The sequence below is a fragment of the Chrysemys picta genome, chromosome 8 (assembly GCF_011386835.1).
Source record: "Chrysemys picta bellii isolate R12L10 chromosome 8, ASM1138683v2, whole genome shotgun sequence".
Taxonomy (NCBI): Eukaryota; Metazoa; Chordata; order Testudines; family Emydidae; genus Chrysemys; species Chrysemys picta.
Window position 1 is genome coordinate 23,119,785 of NC_088798.1, and position 20,099 is coordinate 23,139,883.

The 20,099-nt window shown below is 41.0% G+C and overlaps 1 protein-coding gene across 9 annotated transcripts in view; it reads left to right on the top strand.

Moving 5' to 3' along the window:
* The window catches only part of TNNI3K (TNNI3 interacting kinase), a 167,137-nt gene that overhangs the window by 95,583 nt on the left and 51,455 nt on the right, over positions 1 to 20,099 (top strand). For all 9 annotated transcript variants that reach the window (XM_065554047.1, XM_065554048.1, XM_065554052.1 and 6 more), the window contains 3 exons: positions 9,103 to 9,155; positions 11,142 to 11,194; positions 12,415 to 12,547. In XM_065554047.1, coding sequence (XP_065410119.1) covers positions 9,103 to 9,155; positions 11,142 to 11,194; positions 12,415 to 12,547 — 239 coding nt within the window. The remainder of the gene's footprint in view (positions 1 to 9,102; positions 9,156 to 11,141; positions 11,195 to 12,414; positions 12,548 to 20,099) is intronic.

Here is a 20,099-nt window from a genome sequence, read left to right on the forward strand (position 1 = left end):
CCCCATACTCCTTGCATTTGTGTACAGGCATCAGAAATATATTTCAGACTGCCCTGTTGCTTTTCTTCTTGCCTTTTCAATGCAGTTGTGGTTTCTAGTTCCTTCTCCAGAAATTAGCCTCTTCCCCATGTCTTCATTATTTGAACCTACATGCACATTGGCTGGATTTTTGTCACCTTCCCCCATCGGATCTAGTTTAAAGCTCTCCTTATCAGGTTAGCCAGACAATGTCCAAAGGTGCTCGTGATGTGCTGGGACTCACCATGCTAGCACCTCCTGCTGGCTGTTTTGGGAATTAACTGTACTTGCCAGTGCACCTTCTTCTGGTTATTTCTCACTGCTGTCACTTCTGCTCCAGGACCCATGTCACTCCCAGGACCGCAGCATCCTCTTCATGACACAGCCCTCTGGCCATGACCCACTCTGTTCTCCCCCGTCCAGGGGAACTGCAGTCTGCTGTCCAGCTACTTCCCTCAGTGGCAACTGCAGCCAATTGTCTGGCCATTTCCTCAGTGGTGAGGGGGGGATGCAACCTGCCCACTACTCTGGGTCCCGGCCCAGGAAGCCACATGCTGCATCCCCTCCAACCTGTGCCCTTGCCTCGGGGCCTCAGACTGCGAATTCCTGCAGCCAACCCAGAGCCATCTTTAGCTCCCTGCCCCCCCACACTGCCCGGTTGCAGCTAGCAGCACTGCTCTGTCCAGGGTGCTGGCGCTCCTTCCTCCTGACAAGAGCCTGATTTTCCCACCTTGAGCTCCAGGAAGCTACTGAACTTACTCTGCCCTGCAGCTCTTCTGATATGGGCCTGTCCAGCCTTGACTGGGTGCTCTTCACAGCTCCTTTCCTATTGGCTGCTTTTCACGCAGCCACCGTAGAGCTCTATTAACCTCTAACAGGCTAGTATGGGGCAGGCACCCGATCACAATGCTCTTCCCAGTATTTGATAGATGGAGCTCGTCCCAGCACACTAATCCTCTTTCCTGGAACATCAGCTCATTGTAGAAGCCAGAGCCCTCCCGCTAACACCACCTGTGTGGCCACGCATTTACTTCCATGATTCAATGGTCCCCGCCTGGGCCTGTTCCTTCAACAGGGAGAATGGACAAGAACACCAGTTGAGCCCCAAACGCTTTCATCCTTCTTCCTAGAGCTACATAATCAATCATCTCATGTCATTTCTGAACATCCTAAGGCACTCCAGTCTTCCTGTGAGTTGCCTCTTAGGAACTCAGCATTGCACAACAAATCTAGCCCCCTCCGCCATGGACCAATTCAGTTCCAATGACACACCTGCACTGCATAGAGCTCAGTTGCACATGAATTCTGTGTGTGGCAATGTATAGGGGTAGAGGTAGGCAAGATACAGGATGAACCATAGTATTCATTGCTATGCAGAATCACCCATTTTCCAATCTGCTTAAAGGGCTACAGGAGTCCACCACATCCATTGGGTTGGAGTAGCCGCCCCAAAACAGCTATGCAGCAACTCCATGACTTGTGGGAGCATTCCTACCCATCCTGCATATATCCTCAGTGCCCAGTGTGACTACTCAGGGTTTGTGCTGGACTCTGGATTCAGGTCTAAGTAACTTAGAAACTGAGAGCCATAGGATGTGCATTGTATTATCTCTGATATGTGGAATTGCCCAGCATTTACTTTTAAATAAAAGCTTAATTCTCTTATTATTTAGTAAAAACTTGGTCTGTTATTGATAATATTTTGCAAAACAACAGTAAACTACCACCCCCATCACTGCATAACCGCACTAAATCCTCTTTTATGCACAAAGGCCTTGATCTTGCTGTCATTGAAGTCAATAGGAGCTTTCCAATTACTTCAGTGAGAATGGGATCTAGCCCTCAGAGGCCAATTCTAAAATCTTGATTCAGTTCAAACTTTGAGAGAAACGTACTCAGAGAACTGTAGGTACAAACATAGTTGTAGGTTAGTAGCATCAGCTCCTTTTGCTGGGTTATCTCTTTGTATGTATATTTAAAGATGTTACACATCTCAGCTTCATGTGGATGGGTGAGACAAATATCCTTAAGCCAGTATTTTTTGTAGTAATGTACAGCACATCCTCAGATGTTAGCAGTTTCAAATCCTTGGAGGCTGAGGAACTGCATGAGTGAAGTTTATGTTTCGGAGAGATAAAGTTAAGCCGTCCCAGTGTCATGGAGTTGCCAAAGTCTGATCTATTTTGATAAACTACATAAAGCCTTGTTCTTGATCAATCACAGCTCTTCTCAGCTGCTTCTCTCTGGGAGCGCTCTTCCATTTGACTCTAAAACTTACAAATGCTTCTCCCCCCGCCCCTCCCCCATGTCTCTTAATGAGAAAATGGCTATGTGAGAATATCTAGATTTCTAGCATTTTAACCTGATTTCCTTCCTTTCCTTTCCTTTTCCATTTTGCAATTGAACTTTCTCTTCTCTTTGTAACTTTAACTGGGATGAGTGATTGTTCCAGCAATCAGAATGTTGACCTAGGAAGTTTAAGTGATAAACTAACAAACAGATAAAGGAGGTAAGTAACATACTGGAAATACAGCTAACTTTATTTTTATTTTCTTACATTTTATGGGTGAGTTTGGTGCTCTTAAAAGTGAGGAGCTGATGGAACTGGCTATGATTAGGTATAGTGAGAGCTGGCAACAAACTTGCCCTATGAAGCTCTATATACAAATCTCAAAACTCTGTGGCATCTTGCATCAAAATCCCACACTACAGCATCCCTTATCAGTCCTTGTCCTGGGTTTCTCCTAAGCAGAAACTGTCAGACACACTGAATTGAGTTGTATTTTTATTGTTTATGTGAGTAAGTGTCCCCCAGGAATTAGGCTGAATTAGGCATTTATTGTAAATATAAATATATAAATCACACACACAAACACAGGAAGCTAGGGCCTAGAATCCCAGTTCTTCACATCCAAAAATACAGGCCTCTCCTACTTGAGCTAAAGAACTATGCCTTTAGCTAACCCTACTAGTAGGACTCATAGATTCTCTATGGGCCAGCGACAATAGCGCAATATCACTCATAGACACAAAAACAGCCTATCACAATAGGATTTGAGGCGAAATCTCCAAACATAAAAGGCTAACGTGCTCACCCATTGTGTCACACAGTCCCTTTTCTGTTCAGTCAAGTTCCAGCAGTGAGTTGCCCCCTAAATCAAAATTCATTCCTTTCCAAGAGCGAAGTTCCATTTTTTCTCATTTGAAGCTATAGAAGTGAAAATATATAATGAAGGCCCATTTGGTTCTTATCTAATTAGAGCATCATCTCACTCACAGTTTCAGTGTCAGAACTGCTCTGCTTTGTTTTGCTTTGCTTTGTGGATCTGTTACCTAACTGCTCATGAGATCACACTCCTATAAAATAGATAAGTATTTATAACCATACATAGAAATTTACTTTGTAGCTGATTTGTTGATTCTTGGGGGCTTATTTGTGGGAATCCCATTAGCGATAGGCTACATGTGTATAGTTAGATTTATTCATAGACATTATCACTGTCCCCCATTGCATTCCCTGGTGTTGAATAAAGAGTCAGTAAAGAGGGCAGTGTTTTGTTCACATTACCCTCAATAAATGGGTTTAACTATGATACAAATCTCATAATTCACCTCTTGAATCCCAGTGGTTATCGGACAAATCCAAGGCTTAGCTGTAAGCCTTCAAATATACCTCTGCTGACAGTCTGAGGTAACGTCATAGTTCTGCAATCCTTCACATTTATTGGAGTTTTCAGTTGCTATGGTTTCAAAGATTTCACTGAAATTAAATTTTTTACATAGGTCAGTGCAGCTAATGAGCTTTTACAAATAACTCTGCAGTTGCCCTGCTCTGAGCAGGGATTATCCCATGCCACTAGCTGACCAAATGCCAATTATTAAGGAGTCTCCACCCTTTCATTCTGAGCAGCATTATTTCCCTCCCATGAACCCTCTTTTGTAGTCATCTGCAGCATGCTCACAGGATGCCAATGCTGCTGGAAAGATGAACTTGCCTGGGGTGCCGACGCAGCAAATCATGTAAACAGCTCCAGCATCCCCAGCCCCAAACTCTAGCACATAATTTCTTTGGCGCCTCTGATCTGCTAGTGTAGGCATCAAGAAATCCTGCTTCACCTCCAGACCTGAGTCTCCTGCACTTTATCAAGCTACTAACAGCCAGCTTCCATATATTGTCTTGCTTTTAATTATATGAGTGATTTCACATCAGGCAGATGTGTTTGTAAACTAATGGCTTTAATGATGTGATGAGATTAAAAATGAAGCCTAATTACCTCAGTGTATTTAACCCTTGGAATGCTTCCAGGCATGTCTATGGCTATGCCTTTCTCATCATGCCGGTTAATCACTTTCACTGCTGTATCACAAAGTGCTCCTACTTCATTGGAGATGTCATTTTCTCAGTATGATGGGCAAGTGGGAAGTGCCTTTTGGAAGTAGTACTTCTGGGAATAATGAAATTGCATGATGGGTGATGGTGCCTATGAATACTGTGAGTATTTGGTAATAACCCTGAGCAATGGCAGAAGGTATTTTTAAAAGGGAATCTCCCCATTTCACTTAGATCCAGATCAGTGCTCTCAATATTCTTAGGTGAACAGAACCACACTTGAGTCCTGTTGCCAGAGTCCCCTGAACCCTGAGACTGGCTTTAGAAAAAAGAGAGGATACAGTGGCAGTCATCTGTCTGTCTGTCATCACTGTGGTATCTAAGTATTGCATATAGTCCATCTTCTTCAATTGGCATTGGTTTGAACTTCCAATGGCCTGTCACATAGATTTGTCATGTTTGAGTTCAATATATTCAGAACACATATAAATAATTGAGATCCACTGACTGATATGTTGTTCTAAAAATCAGCCAATGCTGGTCCTTTCCACTTGAACTGTGAGAGAAGCTTAGTATGTCAAGTGAAACCCAAAAGTTTGGCTTTTCACTCACAAAATAATGGAAAAGTAATTTTTCTTCCATGGTTTGATTTATACTTTTTGAAGATTCAATGTAAGTGCTATGATTAAGGTGAGAGTTCCAAGTTATAGTCTAAATACTGATTCCTGCAGTGCAAACCAATGCTGTGATCCTACTCCCACTGAAGTTCAGGGGAGTTTTGTACTAACTTCATTGGAAGCAGATCTAATGCTACTTTGAACTCTTACCTTTCATCACATCACTCCTAATTGTACTCCCTCCTGCCTCCCCACCCCATGATTACTCTCTATTCATACACTTTAAAAAAATGTATAGACTTATCATGCTTCCCTTTTACCTTTTGTTGAAACCAAGCTACATCTTTATAATTCTTGAAATCTTTCCTTTTAAGTCAGCCCCCGAACCATTTTTATGCTCTTATCTAATAATAATACTTAGATGTCCTCGTGTTTGGCTTAATACAAGGACCTACATAGATACCCAAATATCTCTTTTTATCTGTAGATCTCAAAGCACTTTTCAAAGCAGAGTAAGTATTATCTCCATTTTACAGATGAGGAAACTGAGGCATAGAGAGGGCATATGCTAGCCCCCAAGTCAGTAGAGCAAGTTAGTGTAGAGGTGGGAGTGGAACTTGGGTGCACTAACTCCCTACCATTGGTGCTAACCAGTAAGTTATTGTACCTCCCAAGTTTTAAAGATCTAAGTTAGAATTTTCAAAAGTGCCTAAGAGACTTAGGATCCTAAGTTCCTTTTTCAAAGTGACTTAGGTATTTAAGGATCCTAAGTACCGTTGAAAGTCAATGGGACTTAGGCTTGTAAGGAGCAGATTTTTTAAAAGTATTTTCGTTCCTAAAGATGCAGATAAGCACCTAGTCAGATTTTCAAAAATGCCGAGGCACTTAATCCTCACTGAAATCAATTCCCTTCTTAACTCCTACCTGTCTACTTCTTTAGGCCTAAATACTTTCAAAACTCTGGTTCTTAAGTACTTTTGTAAATTTAACCCATGTACTGTGCTCAGCAGAGTAGACAGAATATATGGCATCTTTACTATTCTCCCCCCAGTTTTTTTCAAAAGTTTTCTAGTAATGTGGTGTCCAGTAGTGAATACTATATTACAAATGTAATCACACCAGAGTCACACAATGACAAGGAAAATTAATTTCACTACTCAGAAGATAAAGCAGTAATACGTTAAGTCAGTGGTTTTCAACCTGTGGTCCACAAATCTCTGGGGGTCTGCAGATTATGTCTAAGATTTCCATTATACATTTTTGAGGGGTCCGCTAATGAAAAAACTTGAAAACCACTGTACTAAGTGGTACTAACACCATCGAAGTCAATGGAGCGATGTCGATTTACACCAGATGTGGATCTAGCCCTTTCTGTCAAAAAAGTTTTGACAAAAGTCATGAGTTGTCCCATACTTAATTCCCTGAGATACTATAAACAGGGACACCATGGAACTCAAACATGAATGGAGTGTAGGGGTGAAATCCTGGACTCATTAAAGTTAATTGCAAAACTCCTGTTAACTTCACTGAGACCAGGATTTCACCTTGGAGTTTGTTTGCGTAAGTTATAGTAGTATGGATGTTCAGTCTGTCACATTGTCTGGAGTGACTGATGGCTGTGAATGCCTGCTTCAAGTTATCAAGTATCAGGGGGTAGCCGTGTTAGTCTGTATCTACAAAAACAACAAGGAGTCTGGTGGCACCTTAAAGACTAACAGATGCATCCGAAGAAGTGAGGTTTTTACTCACAAAAGCTTATGCCCAAATAAATCTGTTAGTCTTTAAGGTGCCACCAGACTCCTTGTTGTTTTTACCTCAAGGTAGACTGTCAAACACCAAGCAGACACCAGGCAGACACCCAAAACTAGTGGTATGTTCTATAATTAGATTTCACCCACCCAGTAGCAAATGTGAATTCCTGGATCACTGTATCAGTCGTACCATGGAGTCACAGACAGTCCCCTTAGGTTCTCCAGTCTGTCTTGCCACCCAGGCAAGCTGGACTTAGTGAAAAATGGTCACTTATACCAAAAATCACAAAATATTCAGGTTGCTTCCAGTCCCAAGAGACCAGTCGCTTACCCCAGATCAATTGGTACACCCTAGATCAGGGGTCGGCAACGTTCGGCACGCGGCTCGCCAGGGTAAGCACCCTGGAGGGCCGGGTCAGTTTATTTACCTGCTGATGCGGCAGGTTCGGCCGATCACAGCCCCCACTGGCCGCGGTTCACCGTCCCGGGCCAATGGGGGCGGCGGGAAGCCGACACCTGCCCTAGATTTTACACCAAAGACAAAACCTGTATCCAATCCTGTAATAAACTATCTAAAGTTAGGAAAAGGAAATGAGAGTTATTTACAGGTTAAAGCAAGCAGGCATATAACACAAATAAGTTGCAATCTAAATCCTAAGAGTGGCAGAGTTGTAGTGATCTGTCAATTCAAAATGTCTTTCAGAGCAAACCCAGGGATAACTGGGGGATCTCTCAAGTACTCCTGTTCTTTTCACTTCAGTTTAGAGTCTCTGGCTCCATGTGAATTCAAACAGCAAAGAGATGTAGAATTTTTCCATGTGTCTATATTCATAGCTTCTTCTCACAGAAACAAAGCTGACATCAACAGTTCCCGTGAAAATCCCTTATTCGTGGTGTGGGAGTGGGGGGAGGAAAGTACTTAACAAAGTCTTTGATTCTTGACCTCACACAATAGCTCATTTGCATTTAATGAACAGGATTTAACTTCTTCTTAGAGACCATCATTTGCATTACACATGGCTTTTTCCCTATTTGATGAGTTACATAGTCACAGAGGTTTACAATGTAAATGCTTGCTATCACTTTATAACCTGGAGTAACCCCTAGTTGGCTGAGAAGAATACATGCGGCATACTACAAGCATTTACGCTATACACATTCTTATCAACCTAACATTTAATATTTATTTTGATAATGCTAACCCACAGGTAAGTAAGACTGGTTTCCAGTTATGCATTTATAAGTGTTCAGTGAGATCTGGGGCCTTGGCATGAGCTGGCATCTGCGAGCATCACACAGTCAAAATAAACTGGGCATAATTAGGAGGTGTACAATATAACTGCTGTTGAAGGAAAGACTGTGTCTAAACTTAAGTGCCTAAAACACTTGCATCTGAAGAAGTGAGGTTCTTACCCACGAAAGCTTATGCTCCCAATACTTCTGTTAGTCTTAAAGGTGCCACAGGACCCTCTGTTGCTTAAAACATTTGAGAAATTATACACGAATAATGTCTTCACAGACATTTTAAAAAATCTAAGGTAAAAGGTAAGGTAGCTTGTGTCTCAGAACAGTGAAGTTTATACCATACTTCCTCTGTGATCAGTGTAGCCTAGGGTCACTTTGTGCAGAAATATGATAAGGACCCCCATTTTTCCACCTCCTCAGACAGCATCATAATGAACTGAAATCTAGGTGAGCGATACCAATTTGGCACTTTTCCATTTAGAGCTGATGAAAATCAGAGCAAAGTGGATTGTAATTCTGGGCAAATTAAATAAGGCTTTCATGATGCAAAGGGAAATAATCTTTTGAAAATCAGTCCAAAATATTTTCAAATATGTGTTTATTTTTTCTCATCCTATGAGGCTCCGGTGACTCCTAGCAGTTATCCCCTAATATTTAGCCTCTACAGGGCTGCTTCTGCTCTACCATCCATGTAAATTAGGGGTTAATTTAATGGAGTTACAGTGGTGTAAAACCAGTGTGAGAGGAGAATCAGGCCTTATAATTTTATTTAAAGGCTACCATTGGGTTCACCTTCAAATGTCATCTTTTTCACTTTGGTAATGCTGTGCACATACCGGTAATTCATAAATCTGTTATATTTGCTCTACTACTAATGAGAAAATGTATTTGTTCCACAACTAATTAGAAATTGATTCTGACATTTTGATTTATAAAATTGTCAGGTTTGCCTTTTTTTTAGTCCTCTGAGTAGGGGTAGGAATACTCTGTTGTACAAGGTGGCTGCTGTACAGACAAGCCTCTGCTTAAAAAGGGGGTGAGATACTAGCGAGCACAATTAAGAGGCAGAACCTTAAAATGCACTATTGCTTCAGGGCACTATCATACAGTTACCTATGCTAACAATTGTCTTTCTTTACAGCCACAATATTCTTCTCTATGAAGATGGCCATGCTGTTGTTGCTGATTTTGGAGGTGAGGTGTTGGTGATTAATCTGAAAAATGTCAGCAAGTTCTCAAAAACTAGGGCTCTGTTTTCTCTGATGAATCAGAAAGTTAATGAGGCTGTATTTTGCTTCATTATTTCTCTGAAAAATATCCTGGAGAGTAGATTTGGGCAATTGCAGTTGTGTCCTGCTGAGTTCTGCAGGGTTCCATCTTGTAGTCTCTTATTAAAGGTGTGTATAGGGTTGTATGGAGAGTAAGAGAGGAGGCAAGGCTGCAGTCCATGTACAAGCTACAGTACTTTCAGAATGCCAATAAGCCCCTGCTCCACATATCTCATCTAATTCAACCAGTGCAGTTGAACACCTTACCCGGTGTCTAGCTGAGACTGGAGCCTGGATCAGGTTCGAATGGCCTGGCCTCAATCCGGATCAGAATGCAGTTGTGGTGGTAGGATGGAGGAAGCAACTGGGAAAAATGGCAAGAGTTATTTCTGCCCCTTTATTTGAGGATGTGTTCCTATCTTTTGTTACTAGAGTTCACAGTCCAGGGGTAGTGTTGGAGCCCTGCTGTTATCACAGAATCCTAGAGCAGCAGGGACCAGGATAGCTTTCTTTCATCTTCATCCGGAGAAGAGATTGTGGCTATTCCATTCAGATATGGAACTTTGGGTATGTCTACACTGCAAAAAAAACCACCCATGAGAGCTAGTCTCAGAGCCCAGGTCAACTGACATAGGCTATCAGGGCTTGTGCTATGGGGCTAAAAATAGCAGTGCAGATGTTGCCGCTCGGGCTGGATCCCAGGCTCTGTGACCCACTACCTTTGATCCACCCTGCTATTTTCAGTCCCATAGCATGAGCCCAAGTCAGTTGACCAGGCTCTGAGACTCGTTGCCCCAGGTTTAGTGGGGAAGGGGTTGCAGTGTAATCATACCCTTTGTCACCACAAATTTTGACCAGGCTTCCCCATAATGATCTAAGGCTGATGCAAAATGCAATGGCTCACTAATTAAGTAGATTTTCTGGCTGAGGCACATGTGGCTGCCTGTTGGTGTCAGGTGAAATTTAAGGAGTTGGTTTCCACCTATAAAGCCCTAAATGCCCTGGGACCTGCCTATTTGAGATACCAACTCTGTCGCTGTGCCACATCAGCGCAGTTGTAATCAGCAGAGGTACTTGAGCATGATTTTAAAGAGAGGGAGGAGGGTGATGCTCTGGACAGCATCTGCGAGGGGCCCTTAACTTTGAAATAGTCCAAATTAGAGTCAGACACTTTGCAAATCCCACCTACTTTCCTAGGCTATTGGAGAAGGAGGGATGCACTGGGGTCTGGTAGTTGTAAGGATGGCTGAGAGGATAAATATTTTTCTTTTCTGCTGGTTATATTCTGGCTGGGGACGCTGCTGGGTGTGTTCTTGTTTGTACAGGTAGGAGTGTACTTTTAACATGTCTCAAAGGTACCAAAGTTCTGGGAAGGCACTTATGTATCGTTTACATCTACATAAATCAATCAATATTTCATATATTGCCTTTGCTATAGTCATACAAGAGCTTATGAAACTGAAGTCTACTAGAGCAGCCTGTAGCTTTTATATCACCAGCCAGCTGAAAGGAAGTATGACATTAAATCAGAGTGCCAGTCTTCTGTGCCTTTGAATTTTAGTATAGGTTTTTGGTGTTGTTTGTTTTAAATCTAAATGAAGTTAGACACACCAGTACGGTTAACCCTGAGTTTAAAAACTCTGAGATGGATCCTCAGCTGGTATAAATCGCCATGAAAGCCAATGGAGATATGCCAATTATAGCAGCTGAAGATCTGGCTCACTGATGTAAGAAGCTCCATTTTATCGGGAATATCTTCATGTATCCTTGTCTAATAGTAGGATATTGTATTTCCTCTTGATTTTACAAAAAAACAATTTTATGGAAGTCCTGGGTTTCCACCAAGACTTCTGTAAAATGAGGTTTATCTGTAGTGTTGTTTATTTAAAAAGCTTTCCTTTTTTTGTCTCAGAATCTAGATTTCTGCAGTCCCTGGATGAAGACAACATGACAAAACAACCTGGGGTTTCCTTCTTGTTCTTTTCCATTTAATTAGTATACTATTTATGTGCAAACTCAGCCTAGGAGAAAATGATGAGATTAGATATGTTTTTGCTGGAATCGATGATGTTGTACAGTGACAGTGTAATGCTTTGTTTCTTTTGTATGCTAATTTTTTCTTAGTGTTTGAGATCAGCCTTTATAATAGCAGAAATTATTGCACTCACAAATGGGCTCCCTACTGTGTACCCAAAAACCAATATTATTATATGGTTCTCATTTTAGCACTATCACCCCTGAATTCTTAGACATAACATGCAAACCATCCCATATATATATTGCTTTCTGATAGTCTGAATTTCTGACAGGGAATCAGTTATCCAACATGGATTTTCTTTCTCAGTTCTTTGCTCAGTATAGTTATTTCAAATAAATTGCTCATATGGGCCCAACTTTGTAAAAGACAATACCCTGGAGCAGAGGACCAGAGTAAGACCCACTACTCCTCATGAGCCCAGTGGATGGCAGGTTGTTTGTGAAGCAGCCACATAGATTTGTGCCTGCAAAATGCAATGATAGCCCAGGAGAGAAGCCAAAGGATTAATGTATACACCGATCCAGTCGTTTTAATACCCTGCATAGTTGTCATTATCATTATTCCAGCTCCTAAATTGGAGTAGTAGTTAAAGGGAGTTAGACATGCTAAAGCTCTGTACCCTGGTCTCAGACTGGAAGTGTAGATTTCAACTCCTGCCAGGGCCGGCTCTAGGTTTTTTGCCACCTCCAAGCAAAAACTTTGCCGCCCCAAGCTCCAAGAGCGCAACTGCCCAAGCAAAAAAAAAATAAAGAAGAAGAAGAATGGCCAGAATGCTGCCCCACGTGCTTGTTTTGCTGGTGCCTAGAGCCAGTCCTGACTCCTGCACCACTCTCAACGCTACTCTTCTCTTACGTAAAGCCTGATTATGCTAGCTTTATGTGGGTGAAATGAATTCCATGCTAATCCTGAAGACACAATATAATGTATGGAGATTTACTGCATGAATTGTGTATGCTACCATAACTATTTGTTGTTAGAAGATTTATCTGTTAGCTTGTTGTGAAAGAAAGAAAGAAAGAAAGAAAGAAAGAAAGAAAGAAAGAAAGAAAGAAAGAAAGAAAGAAAGAAAGAAAGAAAGAAAGAAAGATCCTCTGTAAAGGAACAAAACACTCCATTAACGTATTATTGATGTTTTTTTGATGCACAGAACCTACGCTGGATGGCCCCTGAGGTATTCACTCAGTGCACTCGATACACTATAAAAGCTGATGTTTTCAGCTATGCTTTGTGTCTCTGGGAACTGTTAACAGGTGAAATTCCATTTGCTCACCTCAAACCAGGTAAGATGCTCACTGAACTAACATGAACACTACTTATATCTCTGAACTGTAATAAAGTAGCTGCATTTTATAGCATTATTAATCCGTATTTTACTAGAATTCATATTAGGCAGTATTCACCTAAAAATTTAGCTTTATTAAGGTAGCAGGAAACATAGGAAATTGAATGTGCTTCTGGATTTGGGTGGAACCTTGGGGAATGAAGGAATGTCACTCCAGAAACTGTAAAGCCATGGAAGTGTAGGGGATTTTTTCTTGGAGTTGGGAGTGGAGGAAAAGGATGATAGTTAGGACAAGAGATGTGATATCTGCAAAGCCTATCAGACAGGGACTTCAGATAGATTTCTTACCAGTTGGAAGAAGACAGGTCTATGCATGAAATTTTTGTGTGGGAAAAAGTAGTTTTCACTTGTACTGTATTGAATTCTTTACCCAATACAATATAATCATCAACAATTGTGTACAACCCTTTATCTATCTATCCATCTATCTACCTATCTATCATCCTGCCTGTTTCAAAAGTGCCTATCACTGTTGTATCAGGATCTCCTGATTACTTTATTAAATAATAATTCAAATGCTAAATGAAGTCTCATACATGACTTATTAAATCAATTTAATCCCCACATTATTAAAATGAATATTAAATTAAATGTATTGTGTGGTATGTAGCATTATATAAGCAACTTGTTAACAATGATATACCAGACAGTAATTGAAACATCAACTTTGGAAACAGTTTACTGGAAGCTCTCTTATCTGTGAAATGGCTGTAAAGCTGTTGCTAACATAGACCTGTTTAGGTATGGATCTTCAAGTGCCTCCAATTTTCTGATATTCTTTAAGTTTGAAGTTAATTAATTTTTTTTTATGGAATCCTGTAGAAGTAACCTATCCTTTATTCCTCTCGATCAAATTTTTTTAAGCGGAATTTGACTAATTACTTCTTTTTTAAAACAATTGGGGTAATTATTTTTCTTTTATCTATATTGCTGCTTCACTATTTGATTTATGCCAGGCCTGGAATTGGAAGTACCAAACATCACATGACAGCTTATCTTGGAGTCAAAAGCAGGAATTGCAGGAGCTCTTGTAAGAATATCTAATCTCATGTGATTTCTAATCTGATTTTCAGAACAAAGAGTTTGAGATAAATTCAGATCACCATCTCAAGGTTCACACATCAGTAGTTTTCATCAGTCACTCTTTCCATCTCCTGACTTTAGCTTGGCCATATTAAGCGTCAGACAGTAATACTCATCAATTCCGTTTTTTAGCAGCATCCTAGCAACTGTAGCATCTCGGAAGTTCTGCTTCCGGGCCTGCAAAGGAATGGATGTCCACTCTATTGCTGTCCACTCTTACTGAGTTTCAGAAGCTGTGCAAAATCATCCTCTGTTCTGTTACTTGCATCATCTGCTCTGTCTCTTTTTTTTCCTGTACCACTTTTCTGGTTTCTCTCACTCCTTTACCTCCTCCTCCACCAAACACCTTTTCTAGCACAGGCTCTGTACACAGTAGCCACACATTGCTCCCTATCTTGGCTTATGCATTGAGGCATGGTACCATGGTCCCTTTTTTGGGTAATGCACCTGTTTTTCCTGAATTGAAAAGCACAATTTATTCATTTCCCCTTACTGCGCAGTATGTTCCAGGCAGGAAGATAACATCTTGGTGTTTCATGCTACTCTGCATCCTGGTGATGGTGGCAATAAATCCTACATTACTATGTGCTGATATAGTATTAACTTTTAATTGGAAATTCACTAGAATCCCTCAATGCTAAAAACATCACCTGGGTTGAGATATCTATGCACTTCTTGCAAATCTTCACATTCTTGATGTTCTATAGTATTAACCACTTTTGGGTAACTTTACACATTGCTATTTAACCCTGCTTCCTCTGTGTGAAATTCACCCCCTACACAGAGCGTTCATGAAAAGCTTTCCACACCAGTTCAATCCTGTTTCAGCTCTGAGGGTGAAATTCACTAATGGGCGTAGGGCCAGCACAAGTACAGCACACCACTTAAGCCCATAAATGAGATTAAGGCTATAGCTACACTACAAAGTCAAGTCCATTTAAGTTACGTTGATGTTACAGCCACCTCTGTAATTAAACCTCTGTTGCATATCCACACTATGTTTCTTGTATCGGCAGAATGCATCCACAGTAGCAGCTCTGGCGTCAACACAGAGAGCAATGCACCATGGGTAGCTCTAATACCAGGGTTAAGAAATGAGGAGAGCTGGGGGAAGCATTCTGAACTAAAGTGGAATTTATTGCTAAGGGAATTAACCCAAATAGTAACAGCTCCTTTTCTTTTTCTTGTATCTATTTCTTCTCTAGCAGTCATGCTGTGGTAGCCACACATCAACACTCCACATTTCCCTATTCTAAGTGTAAATCCTTTGATTCCTGTTTAATTAGGCTTTCTTGTCCTGACTTTCTCTCCTTAACAGAGAGTGCTTAACTTTTCAGGGCCTTATTTCTGATACATTTAAAGTTCTATTTATTGATCTCAGAGTCTGGTACTATTTTTGGTGTCTGTTGGAGGAAGTTTCCCTGTTCCCTTTCCTCTGAGATCTTATTAAATCCAGATTCATTTCTCCTCTGCCCTTTGTACAATTATGCTACTTTTATGCTACTTCTACAATCATTTGGAAGTCTTCACACTGTTCAGAAAGTCAGCTTCTCTGATACAGATGGTGTAGCTGTCATTACATCAATAACAAGGGGCATTCCAATTCAGTATATGGTGTGGAGTTTCTAAACTGCATTAGCTATTTATAGCTTCCCAGTCATTCATTTCTATCTCTGCTGACATTTGAATATAGTAGTCAGATATCTGACTCAATCCTACTTCAGTTTCTAGTAATATACACTATTAATTGTCAACCCAGATTCCAAACCTGACTCTCATTCCTCCATTTTATCTTTCCACCAGTTGCAGTACCTTGTTTTCTGACCATTTAATTGAAAATCCAGAGTATGCCATCTAGGACATAGCTCCAGTGCCCAGTAGCCCAAATCTTCATCTGCTTCTGCATGACATGACCATTCCTGCCATTTATCCTATTTCATTCTGTGTTAACCATTTGTCTACTGTATAAGATACCAGATGTGTGAGGAAAACACTCCTAATATACTAGGTGTGTCATCAACAGTATTCCACTGTGCATGAGCTAGAGGGTAATACACCAACAAAATGGTATAGAGAAGTATACCTTGCTGCTCAGCAGCTACCAGGGTGATGAAAACATTGTAAGTAGATGGATGAATAGGAGGAAGAACAAAAGAAAGGGGAACATGAAACCCGTGTAGCCTGGGACTGTGGGACTCCTGTGCCCACCTGAACTCTCTCTAGCCTGGGCTGTCTCTCACAATGCCTTGCAAGCCCCTCCAGGTGCTGTTATTACTCAGCACAACCGCATGTGGAGCCCCACACCCAGCTATATTGCATGAATGTTCTCAGAGCCACTCATGAATCACACTAGGAAAGGCACCAGCCAAATCCCCCCAGCTCCCAGCACTGTACCTCAGAAATATACAAAATTTGCACACATACAAAATGGAAATGACTGCCTAGGAAGGAGTGCTGCGGAAAGGGATCTGGGCATCATAGTGGACCATAAGCTAAATATGAGTCAACAGTGTAACACTGTTGCAAAAAAAGTGAACATCATTCTGAGATGTATTAGCAGGTGTGTTGTAAGTAAGACACGAGAAGTAGTTCTTCAGCTCTAGTCTGTGCTGATTAAGCCTCAACTGGAGTAGTGTGTCCAGTTCAGGGCGCCACATATCAGGAAAGATGTGGAGAAATTGGAAAAAGTCCAGAGAAGAGCAACAAAAATGATTTAAAGGTCTAGAAAACATGACCTATGAGGGAAGATTGAAAAAATTAGGTTAGTTTAGTCTGCAAAAGAAGAGACTGGGAGGGGACATGATAACAGTTTTCAAGTACATAAAAGATTGTTACAAGGAGGAGGGAGAAAAATTGTTCTTCTTAACCTCTGAGGATAGGACAAGAAGCAATGGGCTTAAATTGCAGCAAGGGAGGTTTAGGTTGGACATTAGGAAAAACTTCCTAACTGTCAGGGTGGTTAAGCACTGGAATAAATTGTCTAGGGAGGTTGTGGAATCTCCATCATTGGAGATTTTTAAGAGCAGGTTAGACCTGACACCTGTCAGGAATAGTCTAGATAATACCTAGTCCTGCCATGAGTGCAGGGGACTGGACTAGATGACCTTTTGAAGTCCTTTCCAGTCCTATGATTCCATAAATATATCATCTTGCATTGCTCAAGACGATCAGTGCAAATTTATTAATTGGTTCACCACTTCATCAATGGGAGGTGGACATACACCAGCCTTTGCAAACCTGAGCAGATTTGCCAACACTTCAGGCAAACTCACTGATAAAAATAAACAGTTAAACAAAAGTATTGACTACAAAAGATGGATTTTAAGTGATTATAAGTGATAGGCAAAAAGTCAGAGTTAGTTACCAAAAGAAAAGAAAATATAAGCATGGAGTCTAAACTCTCATAGACTGGGTAACATCTAGATTAGCAGTTTTTCTCATCCCACTGTATATTGCAGTTCATAGTATACAGATTTTACCCTTGAAATCTGGGCCAGTGTCCTCTGTTGGAGTCTCAAGTCTTCAGTGTCCTTGTTGCTTGCAGCATAGGTGGAGGCAGGAGAAAAGGCCTGTGTTCTGTTTTATGTCCTCAGTCCCGTGTGCTTGTAGAACACAAGTCTAGGCATGTCTGGGTGCATTGCTGAGTCTCCAGGCAAGGTTGAGCAGTTCCCCTGGTGTGGCCTCATGCAGGTGAGTCATTGAATTGTAGATCCCTTGCTGGACAATTGCTCTTGATGGGTTGTTTGACACCCCACCCGGGCCTTGGTTACTCTCCTTGCTGTTGCCTCTAGGGGGCTAATATCTGGCTGATTCCCCAATTTACAGCAATGTTTTAGTGACAACCATACAACACAATTCTCATAACTTCATATGCATTAATGATATACATATATGGATAGAAAAATTACTTTCAGCAGATCATAACCTTTTCCCTGATTCCTCACACAGCCTGCTTTGTACGCAGGATCACACTCATATATAAATGAGGAATATGGGGGTTACAGGGCACACTCCAAAGGTACAGAATGTCACACCATGTTTCTCAAAGGTGTCATGATTTAATCTTTGTCTTCCCTGTCTGGTATTCTTTGCTTTGGTACTTTTTATTCTGTTTATATTCACCTGCTGAACCACATGCCCCTTCAGCTAGATGAGCATGGGTTCACTGATTTTTGTTTCTGTTCTTGCAGCATCTCAGAGGTCCATGTTCAGTCCCATGTTATTTTGTCTGTAGACTCCTTCTGAGTTAATGCCCTTTCTATAGTCTCTTTTTGATGACTCCCTGCTTACCACCAAAAAGATCTCCCTCTCTTTGTTTGAACCCCATCTTAAAACGTACTTCCACAAGGCCTTTCAATAGTAATTGTTGGCCAAATTCTACTCCCATGAAAGTCAATGAGCACTTTTGAAAATCCCATCCATCCATCATCACCATCATTATTACCCTTATATAACACTTAGATTTTTCAAAACATCAACTAATTAACCCTCCCAACTGCTCTGTAAGGTAGGGGAATTTTATTATCCCCAGCTTACAGTTGGGGAAACTAAGACAGAAAATGAAAGGACTTGCACAAGGCCACAAAGCAGGTCAGTGTCAGATTCAGGATTCGAACTCAGTAGTTCCTGGCTTATAGCCTCTTCTCCTAGACTCCACTGCCTCTCAACCCATACTGCCTAAGAAATGTATAGTTTATTTAAATATGAAAACTATGTTTGAACTTCATTGTGTACATCTGATTTAGAGCCATATCTTGCAAACACCTATTGTGGGGATGAGGCATCTTTCATAGCCTATATACAAATTCCATCCTCATTATTACATAAGTTCAGATGAGTGTTTAAAACATAAATCCCATATTTTTCACCAACTATACATTTTAAGATGATGAGAAATACATTTTCCTTTTAAACTTTTTTGTATGCTGTCTGTGGAGCTCTGTAGCTTTATTTACATACTCTTAACCTTCCCTCTGTCTAATATTGACCTTTGTACATGCACAGATGTATGGGAAGCCATTCAGGTCAAGTACATTGGAATACTTAGATGTTGGTTAGAATACCTAACTATAAAACTTAGCACTTTTAAAATCTATACATCACCCTTTGAAATGGATGTTATTTTTGCAGTAATTATACCTCTATATCCCCTAGTGTCTCAAGTATATTATCCAATTCAGTAAGGGTATGCTGTACACAGAATTAGATATCCATTTTTCAGATTGTATAAAGAGTCTCATGGCTGTTGAATCAAAATCACTACTTATTTTATCAAATGAAGCATCTATTGAATCAAATGGAATCCCCAGTGAAATCATTTCAGTATTAAGTCAAATATAATATTTGCTGAATACCATATCATGTAATTCCACAGTACCAAAGACTGCAGCATGTCCCATGGTCAGTAATGAAAAACTACTGTATGTGTTCAACAATGCCAACTCCCAAAACAGGTGAGATAACAGTATACAATATAGAACTGAAATAAGTATACTGAGGAGTTATCAGAAAATGCACTCATTGCTAGTATTTAATGAGCACAGAAGTGATCTCTGCTCTAAGGACCTTATAATCCAGGGATCAGCAACCTTTGGAACGTGGCCCGTCAGGGAAATCCACTGGCGGGCCGGGACGGTTTGTTTTGTTTACCTGCAGCATCCGCAGGTTCAGCCGATCGCAGCTCTCACTGGCCATGGTTCGCCATTCCAGGCCAATGGGGGCTGTGGGAAGCAGCGGACAGCACATCCCTCAGCCCGTGCCACTTCCTGCAGCCCCCATTGGCCTGGAGCAGCAAACCGCGGCCAGTGGGAGCCGCGATCGGCCGAACCTGCAGGTAAACAAACCATCCCGACCCGCCAGCGGATTCCCCTGATGGGCCACGGGTCAAAGGTTGCCGATCCCTGTTATAATCTAAGGCTCAGTCTATACTACAGTTACAGTGGAGCTAGGGAACCTGGTTACAACTCATTGTCCCTTTCCCAATATGACTAAAGTCCAGTCTACCCTACCTACTAAAACCATGTTTTTAACCAGTTTAGGGGACAGCTGAGTTTTATAACCAGCTTCCCAAACGTGGTTGCATTTGTAGTGTAGATAAGCCATAAAGGCCATATTTTGCAAACACCTATTAGTGCATTAAGGTCAATAGGACCATGTCCAGGAATGACAAACAGAAGTTTTGGCTGCAGATCCAGTGCTTAAATTAGAGGGACTTGATGAGTGGCATGTTTGGTCTGTCATTATCTGGACAGATGCAAAGATGGAAAACTTCTGTATTAAAAAGAAGAAAATAGTGTCTAGAAAGTCAAGAAAAGATTTAGGTTTTATGCCAATCAGAACAATGCAGTAGTGTTTATCAGTCATATAAGGACTTTGTTGGGTAGTTAAAGATCATTGTGAAGACGAAT